Source organism: Microcaecilia unicolor, chromosome 2, assembly GCF_901765095.1.
Source record: "Microcaecilia unicolor chromosome 2, aMicUni1.1, whole genome shotgun sequence".
Classification (NCBI taxonomy): Eukaryota; Metazoa; Chordata; class Amphibia; order Gymnophiona; family Siphonopidae; genus Microcaecilia; species Microcaecilia unicolor.
The window spans coordinates 250,233,623-250,246,360 of NC_044032.1; the positions used below are offsets into that span (position 1 = coordinate 250,233,623).

The window sequence follows — 12,738 nt, forward strand, 5'->3', positions numbered from 1 at the left end:
TATGTAACTCCCATGGCATGTCTTCACATGAGATCGGCTCAGTGGACCCTAGCTTCCCAGTGGTTTCAAGCTACAGGGAATCTAGAGCATGTGATCCAGCTGTCCATCGACTTTTGAAATTCACTTCAGTGGTGGACAATTCAATCCAATCTGGTTTTGGGGTGCCCATTCCAAATTCCTCAGCCACAAAAAGTGCTGACGACGGATGCATCTCAACTTGGGTGGGGAGCGCATGTAGATGGGCTTCACACTCAAGGAGCTTGGTCCCTTCAGGAAAAGCGTCTTCAGATCAACCTCCTGGAGTTGCGAGCAATTTGGAACGCTCTAAAGGCTTTCAGAGATCGGTTATCCAACCAAATTATTCTGATTCAAACAGACAATCAGGTTGCGATGTACTACACAAACAAGCAAGGGGGCACTGGATCTCGCCCTCTGTGTCAGGAAGCTGTGCAGATGTGGCTTTGGGCTCGCCAACACGGCATGTTTCTCCAAGCCGTTTATCTGGCCGGCGTAAACAACAGTCTAGCCGATAGGTTGAGCAGGATAGTGCAACCTCACGAGTGGTCACTGAGCATGGCTGTCGCCAGAAAGATCTTCCGAGCGTGGGGCACCCCCTCGGTGGATCTTTTTGCCACTCAATTCAATCACAAGGTCCCTCAGTTCTGTTCCAGACTACAGGCCCATGGCATGCTAGCGTCGGATGCCTTTCTCCTTCATTGGGGAACAGGCTTTCTGTACGCGTATCCTCCCATACCTCTGGTGGGGAAGACTTTGCTGAAACTCAAGTAAGACCACGGAACCATGATTCTGATTGCGCCTTTTTGGCCGCGTCCGATTTGGTTCCCTCTTCTTCTGGAGTTATCCTCCGAAGAACTGTGGAGATTGGAGTGTTTTCTAACTCTCATTACTCAGAATGAGGGGGCGCTTCTACATCCCAATCTCCAGTCTCTGGCTCTCACGGCCTGGATGTTGAGAGCTTAGAATTTGCCTCTTTGGGTCTTTCTGAGGGTGTCTCCCGAGTCTTGCTTGCTTCCAGGAAAGATTCCACTAAACTGTGTTACTCTTTTAAATGGAAGAGGTTTGCCGTCTGGTGTGACAGCAGGGCCCTAGATCCCTTTTCTTGTCCTACACAGACCTTGCTTGAATACCTTCTGCATTTATCAGAGTCTGGTCTTAAGACCAACTCAGTAAGGGTTCACCTTAGTGCAATTAGTTCTTATCATCAACGTATAGAGGGTCAGCCTATCTCTGGACAGCCTTTAGTTGTTCGCTTCATGCAAGGTTTGCTTTTGTCAAAGCCCCCTGTCAAACCTCCTCCAGTATCATGGGATCTCAATGTCGTTCTCACATAGCTGATGAAACCCCCTTTCGAGCCACTGAATTCCTGCCATCTGAAGTATTTGACCTGGAAGGTCATTTTCTTGGTGGCTGTTACTTCAGCTCGTAGGGTCAGTGAGCTCCAAGCTCTGGTAGTTCATGCTCCTTATCTTAAATTTCATCATAACAGAGTAGTCCTCCGCACGCACCCTAAGTTCTTGCCAAAGGTGGTGTCGGAGTTCCATCTGAACCAGTTAATTGTCTTGCCAACATTTTTTCCCCGTCCTCATACAAGTCCTGGCGAAAGCAAGCTGCACACTTTGGACTGCAAAAGAGCATTGGCCTTTTACGTGGAGCGGACGAGCCCCCACAGACAGTCCGCCCAGTTTATTTCTTTTAATCCCAACAAGAGGGGAGTTGCTGTCGGGAAATGCACCATATCTAATTGGCTAGCAGATTGCATTTCCTTCACTTATGCCCAAGCTGGGCTGACTTTATAGGGCCATGTCACGGCTCATAAAGTTAGAGCCATGGCTGCGTCAGTGGCTCATCTGAGGTCAGCCACTATTGAAGAGATCTGCAAGGCTGCGACGTGGTCATCAGTCCACACATTCACATCTCACTACTGCCTTCAGCAGGATAGCCAATGCGACAGTCGGTTTGGGCAGTCAGTGCTGCAGAATCTGTTTGGGGTTTAGAATCCAACTCCAACCCTCCTAGGCCCATTTTTATTCTGTTCCAGGCTGCACTCAGTTAGATGTTTCTTGTTTCAGGTCAATCTTTGTTATGCCCTCGCCGTTGCGAGGTCCAATTGACCAATGTTTGTTGTGTTGAGTGAGCCTGGGGGCTAGGGATACCCCACACGTGAGAATATCAGCCTGCTTGTCCTCGGAGTGCTTGTCCTCCCTCCTCCCCTTTGGAGTTGATTTCTTTTCATCTATTGGATTCAACTGAGGAGCGTGACCGCGCGACGGGCGGGAAACTACGTGCGAGCATGCGCAGTGGGAGCGCCACGCGCGGTGGAACGCTCCAAAAGAGACTTTTGTAGATTTTTACTAAAATTCCTCCGGGGCCGACGTGACGTCACCCACACGTGAGAATATCCAGCCTGCTGTCCTCGGAGAATACCTGCTTCAGGTAAGAAACTTCGCTTTGTGGATTAAAAACTGGGAGTAGCCTTCTCAATGGAGAAGGGTAGATAGCAGTGGTGTGCTGGAGCCGGCTCGCACCGGCTCTGCAGATCCGGTTGTTAATTTGTGAACAATTTTGCGAGCCAGTTGTTCAGCTCAGCTGTCAGCAGGGACTGGACAAAGTTTTTTTTTTCCCTGGCTGGGGGCACGCATCGCATGCCCGCACACACCAGCTGTCACCTGATATTGGTGGCAGGCTGGCCCTGCCTCCTTGTGCTGGTTCCAGTGGCGTACCGAGGGCGGGGTGGGGGGGGGGGGGCGGACCACCCTGGTGCAAACCAATATCTTCTGCAGTCCTCTTGCAGTCTTGTTCTCTCTCCACCTTGCCAATGCGTCCTTCCTACTAGCGGCTCCTCCCAGCGGCTCCTCTCGCTCTCTCTCCGCCTCTCCGGTCGAGTCCTGCCCATCTGCTACAACACGACGCCTTCCTCCCCCTGCGGCACCCTGCGCTCCAGTGAGTGCGCCCTTCGCTTGTGTAACGGCTCCTGCAGCAGGTGTTTGGCTCCTCTGGCTCTGTCCGCGACCGCACGTAGCGCCTTGCCGCCTTCCCGCCTTACCTTCTGCTTCCTGCACTGCTAGTGCACAGACAGTCCTCCACACGATCACACCCCTGCCGGCCACCAGCTATCGTCATCCAGTCCTCCTCGTCGGCAGAAGAAGGATCACTTAAGTTCCAGCCAGCAAGGTAAAGGCCCCGCGGCGCAATCTAATATTTATTTATTTAAATTGACAAAAAAAAAACATAAAATGTGAAAAGGAAGGACGGGGGAGGGGGTAAGATAGCTTAATAATAATAACAAAGAACACTACTCTGGATGGGAGAGAAAGAGCAATGGCAAAATGGGCATGAATGGCTAAATTTCAGTGAGGATAACCTGTTTCCTGATGCCTGGGTTTGTCTTAACTGTTGTTGTTGTAATCTACCATGGGAAGCCTGGTGTTATAAAGTTGATGGAATATTGAAATTAAATGGAAGTAGAATTAAACTCTCCTTTCATTGGGGCACACATGGAATCAGATCTTCATCTGTTTTGTAGAAGTTTACCTTTTTACACAAATGGATTATTCTGTTTTGAACATGTTTCAGGGGGAAGTGGTTTTATTAGTCAAAATAAATATTTTGTTTCATGCAGATTTCTTTTGTTTATACATAAATGGGCTATATAAGCCCCTAATGCAGCCCATATTGGGTTTCTTATATTTTTTTCTTGTGATAACTTATACTGTGCCAAAACTGAAAACTCTTATCTCTGTCTGGTCGGTAATAAAAGGAGCTCATTGTGAGCAGGGCAGGCTATGCCCGCAGAGAGAGCCTGTTGTTAATACTTTACCAGCTAACTCTCTCCCTGGAAATAGCCAGCTCTGCAATTTGTGTGTGTGTGTGTGGGGGGGGGGGGGGGGGGGGGGGGGGCGCAGAGGTGGATGAGGGAGAGAGCCTGTTGTTAAAAATTTACCAGCACACCACTGGTAGATAGTGAGGTTATGCAGGGATCTGTGCTGGGACCGCTGCTTTTTAACATATTTATAAATGATGTAGAAATGGGAATAACTACTAAGGTAATTAAATTTGCTGATGACAAAGTTATTCAAAGTTGTTAAATCACAAAAGGATTGTGAAAAGTTGCAAGAGGACCTTATGAGACTGGGAGACTGGGCATCCAAATGGCAGATGACATTTAATGTGAGCAAGTGCAAAGTGATGCAAGTGGGAAAGAGGAACCCGAACTATAGCTATGTGATGCAAGGTTCCACATTAGGAGTCACCAACCAGGAAAAGAATCTAGGTGTCATCATTGATGATACTTTGAAACCTTCTGCTTAGTGTGCAGCGGCAGCTAAGAAAGCAAATAGAATGTTTGGTATTATTAGTAAAGGAATGGAAAGCAAAAATGAGACTGTTATAATGCCTTTGTATCGTTCCATGGTGCGACCACACCTCAAATACTGTGTACAATTCTGGCCACCACATCTCAAAAAAGATATAGTGGAATTAGAAAAGATGCAAAGAAGGGCAACAAAAATGATAAAGTAGGTGGGACAACTTCCCTATGAGGAAAGGCTAAAGTGGCTAGGGTTCTTCAGCTTGGAGAAGAGATGGTTGAGGGGAGATATGATATAAAATAATGAATGGAATGGGTGGACATGAATAGCTTGTTTGCTTTTTCCAAAAATATTAGGACTAGGAGGCATGCAATGAAGCTGTTAAGTAGTAAATTTAAAACAAATCATAGAAAATATTTTTTCACTCAATGTGTAATTAAACTCTGGAATTCGTTGTCAGAGAATGTGGTAACAGCAATTAGCTTAGCAGGGTTTAAAAACAGATTTGGATAACTTCCTAAAAGAAAAGTCCATAAACCATTATTAAGATGGACTTGGGGAAAAATCCACTGCTTATTTCTGGGATAAGCAGCATAAAATCTATTTTACTGTTCTGGGTTCTTGCCAGGTACTTGTGACCTGGATTGGTCACTGTTGAAACAGGATACTGGGCTTGATGGACCTTCGGTTTCTCCCAGTATGGCAACACTTATATTCTTATGTGGAGGAGTGGCTTAATGGTTAGTGCAGTGGGCTTTGATCCTTGCAACCTGGGTTTGATTCCCACTGCAGTTCCTTGTGACCTTGGGCAATCACCTCACTGTCCATTGCACCAGGTACAAAAATAAAGTAGATTGAGAAAGTACCTGCATATAATGTGTACAGCACTGCATACCTCTAGTAGTGCTATAGAAATGATTAGTAGTAGTTCTTATAACTTCTGACCAGTGGGTTTTGAGAGTGGTGCAACAGGGGTATTCCCTGGAATTTGCTGAGCCAATTTCTGGTGTCTTTATTTTGTCCCCCTGCAGTTACACTCTAAAAATAGAGGCAGTCAGAGTCATCCTACGCTAGTTGCGCCATCTTAGGGCTGTGGAGCCAGTGCCCTGCCAGGTACAGGGGCAAGGCTGCTACTTAATTTATTTTGTCATTCTCAAGAAGGGCAACTCCCTTCGCCCCATCTTGGACCTGAAGGGAATCAATGTACCCTTGCAGGTCTCTTGCTTTTTATCATGGAGTTGCTATGGTTGGTGATAGCCTCTGAAAGGCCAAGCAAATTTGTGACCTCTCTGGATCTTGTGGAGGGCTATCTTCATATTACAATTAGGGAGTGTGACGAAACAGGGGATTTATGTCTGTGATTTCCAGTGGTGTAGCCAGACCTAAGATTTTGGTTGGGCCCAGAGCTAATATGGGTGGGCACTTTGTATATAGTAGTGTTTCTTGTGATACTACAAAATAATGCACTTGATAATGGATTTCTAAGTAGTCTGCCCAACAGCTGCCATGCATCAACATAACCACATACATATTTAATGGAAAAATTAATATTTTTAAATACGATTACATTATCCCATATCTTAAAGTCTACTACAACGACAAACTTCTCAACACACATGGCAGGATCCTGCAATATAATTACACAGGAAAAATGTATTCAAATTCTGGTAGCACCTCAATAATAGCAATACAAATTCCCTTCACTGCCAGGTACTTTGTGAAGTAACACTAAAGCCTGCAACAAAGCTCCTTAACACCAATTCTGAACACAAATACCAACAACAGTACTTTTATAAAGGCAGAGGTGAGTATACGTAGCAGCAATACACATTCCATTGGAAAATTCAGACAAGTCAGACTCATACCACAGAAACCACATGCCAGCAGAATCTCTCACCTCAGTCACATGCAGAACACAAACCAACTCATCAATTATAGAATAGAGAACCAAAAATTAAAAATTGTCCTGTAGCCCAGCATCAGCCATACCCTTCCCTTCCCCCCCATCCATCCTCATAGCCCAGCATCAGCCCTATCCTTCCCATCCCCACCATCTATCCCTGCAGCTAGGCATCAGCTCTACCCTAACTTCCCCACCCAGTGGCGTACCAAGGAGTGGGGGCGGTCTACCCCGGGTGCACGCCGCTGGGGGGTGCCGCGGCGCGCGCCTGCTCCTCCGCGTTCACTAAACTTTGTTCGTTCGCTGCAGCTCCCTCTGCCCCGGAACAGGTTACTTCCTGTTCCGGGGCAGAGGGAGCTGCAGTGAACGAATGAAGTTTAGCGAACACGGAGGAGCAGGCGCACGCCGCGGCAACCCCCCCCCCAGCGGCGTGCACCCGGGGGGGTGTCATTTCGCCGGGGGGGGGAAGGTGTCATCTAGCGGGGGGGGGGGGCGCATCGGCGCTCCGCCCCGGGTGCCATCCAGGCCAGGAACGCCACTGTCCCCACCTCTCCCTGCAGCCTAGCGTCAGCCCTGTTCTACCCTCTACCTATCCCTCCATAGTCTGGCATCTACCCTGCTCTTCCCAATCTCCCCCTTCCACCACCCTGAAGCAAACCAGCATTAAATACAAAGCTTTTTATTTTTTAATATTTTTTAATGTCTTGGGTGCTGCAGAGACCACTCCCACCCAACATAAAACATACAACCTTTTTAAAAATTATTATTTTAATCTTGGCATCGAGCCCATCCCTGCCCAGAAACCCACCAACATACCTCCCCCCCCCCCCCCCCGGTAGTGAAGACAAGGGGGGGGGGGGCTGGAGACCGTGGCTCTCTGCCTGCCGCTACTGTTTCCTGTGCCAGTCCTGCCTCCTCTGAGGTAAACTTCCGGGCCAGCACAGGAAGCAGTAGCGGCAGGCAAAGAGACGCGGTCCCGGTCCCGGACCCGGCAAGGTGCAACAGGAGGGATCTCGTGCTGCATGGTGGGTGGATGAAAAGGGTCACAAAAGACTGGGTGTGCCTGAGCCAAGATTGGGTGGGCCTGGTAACTTCTTAAGTGAATGTATGTCATATTTGTTCCCTAGTGCATTTCCCTTGTTTGGCCAGCAGATGATGACTGTCTTTTTTAAAAAGTTTTTGTAAAGCTGTTACAGAAGGGACAGTTTTTTCCTGCCTATTCTGAGGTAATCTTTAGTCTCAGTAAGGGAGCACAGAGGTAAGCATCTCTGTCCTGAGACCCTGTTCAAGGCTTGTGAGCAGTTAACTTCCTGAAGCTTCCCAGGTAGTGACAAAGTGTTTAGACAGTTTTAATATTGATCTTTATTCAGTTACCTGTTATTGCCTGTTACTTTTCCATCTGTTTTATATGGTTCACTGTTCTAATTTCGTGACAGTAAACCTTATTAGCTTATTGGCTCTGTTGTCCTCAACTGACTAAGAATCCTGGTGGTTTGTGGTTTAGGTCTGTGTGTGCTTTCTAGGAACTGTGGAACCCCTGAGTGTGTGGCCCCAGTAACCTAGAAGACACCGGGGAATAACTTGAGAGTGGGAGACTCACACAGAGGCAAGTGAGACCCAGTCAGTGGGGAGGAGGGTGCTACTATAGAGCACAAGCGGCAGGTATAGGCAGACCTCAGCAGTGCTGGGGACAGACCCTGCCAATGGCTGCAGGGTTATCCCCAGGTGGATGCTAGATGTTCTGTGACAGGGAGGCTCAGGAACACATCCTGCAGTTCTGTGTATTGGGCAGACATTTTCAGTTCAGGGCGCTGCCCTTCAGCCTAACCATAGTACTCCTCACTTTTTCCAAGGTCATGGCGATGGTGGCAGTGCAGCTCAAGCAGGAATCAAACTGCATCCTTACTTGGATGATTGTTTCATTTGGGCTGATTCAGAGATGCATTCCAGGGAAGCAATGGTGGCCATGATCTGCCTATTGGAACATCTTGGCTGGATGGTGAATTACACAGAGAGCTACTTAGTGCTCTTGCAAGAACTGGAGAATTTTCAGAGTATGCTTCAGCACCAGGTGGGGGGGACCATGTTCCTTCCAGTAGAATGGATGCTCAGTCAGAGAAGAGAACCCTTTGTACACAGGAACTGGTGCCATGGGTGAAGGGCCACATGTATCCACTTCAGAGGGCACTGTAGTCACATTGAGCCCATCTCGAGGCTTTGACTCCTGTCTTTGTCTTTCAATAGCCCTAAGGAGGCACCAGCCTGGTCATCTACTCAAGGGAGATTCTTTGGACTCTCCTAACTGGTTATGGTGACCACCAGTGTGAGCCTCACAGGTGGGGAGTTCATTCAGCCAGTTTGCTTAGGGTGGATGGTCATGGCTGGAGGCTGCTTGCTCCATCAACTACCAGGAAGCAAGGGCTATTCATCTTGCTCTGCAACATTTTCTACCATATCCATACTAGACTGAACTGGTCCCGCGTGACAGCAATGGATAGGAAGGCACATGCACGTGCAATGAGGTGCTTCCAAAATCTTCTGGAATAGACGTTGGGGAGCATTCCCACCCTGGCACTGTATGACATCACTGAAGAGTAAGAATATCCATCCTGCTGTCCTCAGACAGGTGAGCAACTTTGTTTTCTGGTTGCTTGGACAGGCATGTCTTCAACTTACAAGTCCTGTCATTTAGGGCTCCTTACTTGTCATTTGTGGAAGGGGCTATTTGCCTTCATAAGTTCCCTCATTTTTACCAAAAATGATTTTTCTCTTGAGGTGCAATGTCTCCATTAGGCTAGTCTTGCATATACCAGGACAGAAATGAACCTCACCCCTAAGCCAGGGCATGTGGGTATTGTCTCTCAAATGTACTGCAAACACTCACCATAAAATTTGCATTATACCAAAGAGAACTTCTTTCTGGAAATCATAAGATGCTATGTGTATAGGCAGTTTATCCAGGTACGTTGAAAATTCTTTTTAATCAGGCCTGTGGCACCCAAAACAATGGGAAATATTTCTATATCATTCTGCCACATGTTCTTGGTCTCGGAGTAGTCGCATGGGAATGACACCTTTATAATCAGTGCTGTTCTAGTGTCTTTCTTTCACCACTATGTCTGATTTCCTGGCACTCAACTTGTTATCTGTCAGAACTAGGATGTCCCAGATGATCATAACCTTTTTATTCTCCATGATTCTCTTATGGTCATGATTCCAAAGCTTTTCTGGCACAGCAATGTTGTAGTGTTTATAAAGTTTCCAATGGATTAGTCATGCCACCTTGTGCCTTTCTGTGTATAGATTTTCTGCCATTAGAACTTCACAGCCAGCTACACGATGAATGACTGTTTCCAGCTCTTTCTTACAGAGTCTACAGATGTATGTGGTACCAGTTTTTTCAGTGCTTGCTGTCAGGGCCTCTGAGAGACAGAGCTGGGCCTGGGGTAGGGCCACCGCTGCTGCCCCACCCACACTCAAGATGCAGCCGTTGGGCCCAACCTGGAATGCAGCTGCTACTGCTGCCCGTCACTCACTTTCGGACTGCCAGCAGATCCCGGTGCCGGGCCCCCCTTGGAGGCCTTGAAGGAGCAGACGCACTGATGCACTGACGAAGTGGGCAGGGACCCCACATCAGTGCGTCTGCTCCTTCCCAGCCTCCAAGAGAGGCCCGGCACTGCAGTCTGTCTCACCTGCTCCTGTGTGCCAGGACCGGTTCTTGATAGGAGCAGGAGAGAGACATACCCCGTGGCCCAGTGCCGGGCCCCCCTTGAAGGCCGGGCCCAGGAAAGTTTGCCCCCATGCCTCCCCCTTGCAGTGGCCCTGCTTGCTGTAAACCGTCTTGTCCATAACCCAATGTCCTGGGATGCAATTATCCTCCCTTTAGCATTCATGTGTCCAGTGTTGCTCAATGAATGGTTCCTGGAATAAGACTTTGTACTTCCTGCTGTACATATGCATTTGCCACTTGTTTCTCACCTGCTGGTCTAATTCCTTGAAAAATTTTTCTCTTGTCCTTTGCAAATTCTTCTGCTTTCTTCCCTTTTGGTTCTAATGGATTCTCAATCATGCCTTAAACACTGGTCGGAACTGTTGTCTATATTTGTGGAAATGGATTCTGGAAGTTTTCTTTCATATTTCAACACCTTTTGTGCATTTGGATCTGACAGTGCTGTTAAGTAAGCCTGGAGGCCTTTGATGATAGCTTGATAGGTTTGATCTGTTTTCTATGAGACTCATTCCTCCTTCAGCTCTGGCATACACTGATTGGTATAAATGACCTTGTGGGTATGGAGGAGTTTTCTTGTTCACACGTCCAGTTTTTCAAAATCTTCAAGGGGCCAGTCTACTATTCTAGAGCTGTATGAGTGTGCAGAAATTGCCTGTATTTTATTCCATCATGTTAATGATTTTTCCCTTTCATGTAAATCAATTGATGTTTTTTCTGGCTGGCCCAGGACTTTCTTCTGCTGCATCCTGCCTCCTCTAACACTACTTCTGGTTTACGAGGGCAGAACAAGGCAGAGGGAAGGTTCTGGGCTGGCCAGAAGCAGTCTCCTCAGCACTACCAGCCACAAGCAAGTTTGGGAAATCATGGGGGCAGAAGACGGAGATAGTGAGAGATGCTGAGCTGCAGAAGTAGGGAAGAAAATGGAGAGAGAGGAAGGGATCCTGGGGCAGGGGGATGGGGAATTGGATGGAGAGAAAGAGATGCTGGGACCAGGGGGAGAGGGGAAAGAAATACCAGGACCTATGGGGGAAGGAGGAAGAGATGCTAGACCCATGTTAGGGGGAATGGAACAGGAGGGAGGGAAGAGAGAGGAAATCTTGTTGGACTGAAAGAGTGGAGAGGAAGATGCTAGGACCTGTGAGGGAAGGAAAAAGAAGGAGAGATGCTGGACCCACAAGGGGGAGGAATGGAGCAGGAGTAAGGGAAGAGAGAGGAACACTTGGACCCCTGGGGACAGGGGGCAGGAGGGAAGAAAAAGAAATGAAGATATGCTGGTCTTAGGGGGGGGGGTGACAGGAGGGAATGAAGAGAGATAAAAAGATGATGGACCAGAGACATTTGGGGAGGCATAGAGAAAGAGAGGGGCAATAAATAAATAAATAGAACAAGAATAGGGACACAGAGGATATGCTCAATGTGGCAGGAGGATAGGGGCAGGGACACAGGGGAGATGCTAGACGGGGCAGATAAGGACACAGAGAGAAGATGGATGGTGGACATGGAGAAAGAAGAAGTGCCAAATGGACAAAGAAACCCTAGCAAGAGAGTTAAGAGAAGACAGAGGAAAGCAGAAACCAGGGATTGGGAGCAACACAATTAGAAAAATAAAATGACTAGACAACAAAGGTAGAAAAAAGAATTGTATTTTCTATTTATTGGATAGAATATGTCAGTTTTTGGATTGCCAGAGCTGGTGTAAGACATGGCTAGGACCTGCAAGAAAAGCCTCACTCGGCCTTTAGACTCCAGCATAGCCGTGGTAAATCTCCAGCTTTGAGATGAGCCACTCTTGCCATCTGTGCTAGGAGGACAAAAGGCATGAATAAATTTCACCTTTCTTTGTACTTAGATACTGAATTTCAGTTTTGCCTTTATAATTTTTATACATGGTGGCTCTCTTCCCTATTACTGAAATGCATCTTAATGAATTAAAACTGCTTAAACTTTTTGTTTGTGCTTTGTTGGAGTGGATAAAGCACTCATAAAGTCTTACAGCCTTCCTAAAACTACCAAGAGTTTGAAGGTGAAGATCAGAGATTATCATGAGTAATTCACTGGCAAATTACCCTCAAAAATAGAAATGTCAAGATCATTATGTTTGAAAGATTGCATTTTTCCATTTTCTATAGATCTGGGATTCCTACAGATTCAAAATTTGCATAAAATTTTTATTTACCACAGCATATATGACTCTTCAGCTTTTTCTTTTCCTTAGCATCGACACTTCTGTTTTCTTTCCAGGTACAAACTCTGGGTGGATACTTGCTCTGATATCTTTGGGGGTTTGGATATATGTGCTGTGGAAGCCTTGCATGGGAAAGATGGAAGTGACCACATAATTGAGGTAAGAGAAATGTATCTTTGTGTCCTGGTACTGAAATTCCAGCATGCATATACCCATATGGCCCAGAAAGAGGCAGATGGCATCATAATCTGTGAGAGAAATGGGTAGAAGCAGACGGTGTCAGCTGGTCCATGTGGCTGAAATGCAGGCAGTATTAGCTGGGCTGCATCACTGGGATGCACATGGGCTCCCTGGCCTGTGCAGCCAGGAAAGAGGTAGATTGCATCACTTTTAGCCACATAGGTAGGTCACTTTCTGCTCATATGGCATGGAATGAAGCAGTTAATGTTAGCTGTAAGAGGCAAGCTTTCTCAGTAGTGGCCTATATGGAGATAGGCAGTCCTAGCATCTGCAGTGATGGTGTTGAGAAACAGTCAAATTCAACCAAAATGTCCACCAGAGCAGGGAATGACTTAGCTGTGGAAGGACCTGGATG

At 47.1% G+C, this 12,738-nt stretch overlaps 1 protein-coding gene across 2 annotated transcripts in view; it reads left to right on the top strand.

Moving 5' to 3' along the window:
* SYN1 (synapsin I) overlaps positions 1 to 12,738 on the top strand; it is a 557,871-nt gene that overhangs the window by 509,983 nt on the left and 35,150 nt on the right. For both annotated transcript variants that reach the window (XM_030193892.1, XM_030193893.1), the window contains exon 9: positions 12,200 to 12,302. In XM_030193892.1, the coding sequence (XP_030049752.1) occupies positions 12,200 to 12,302 (103 nt within the window). The remainder of the gene's footprint in view (positions 1 to 12,199; positions 12,303 to 12,738) is intronic.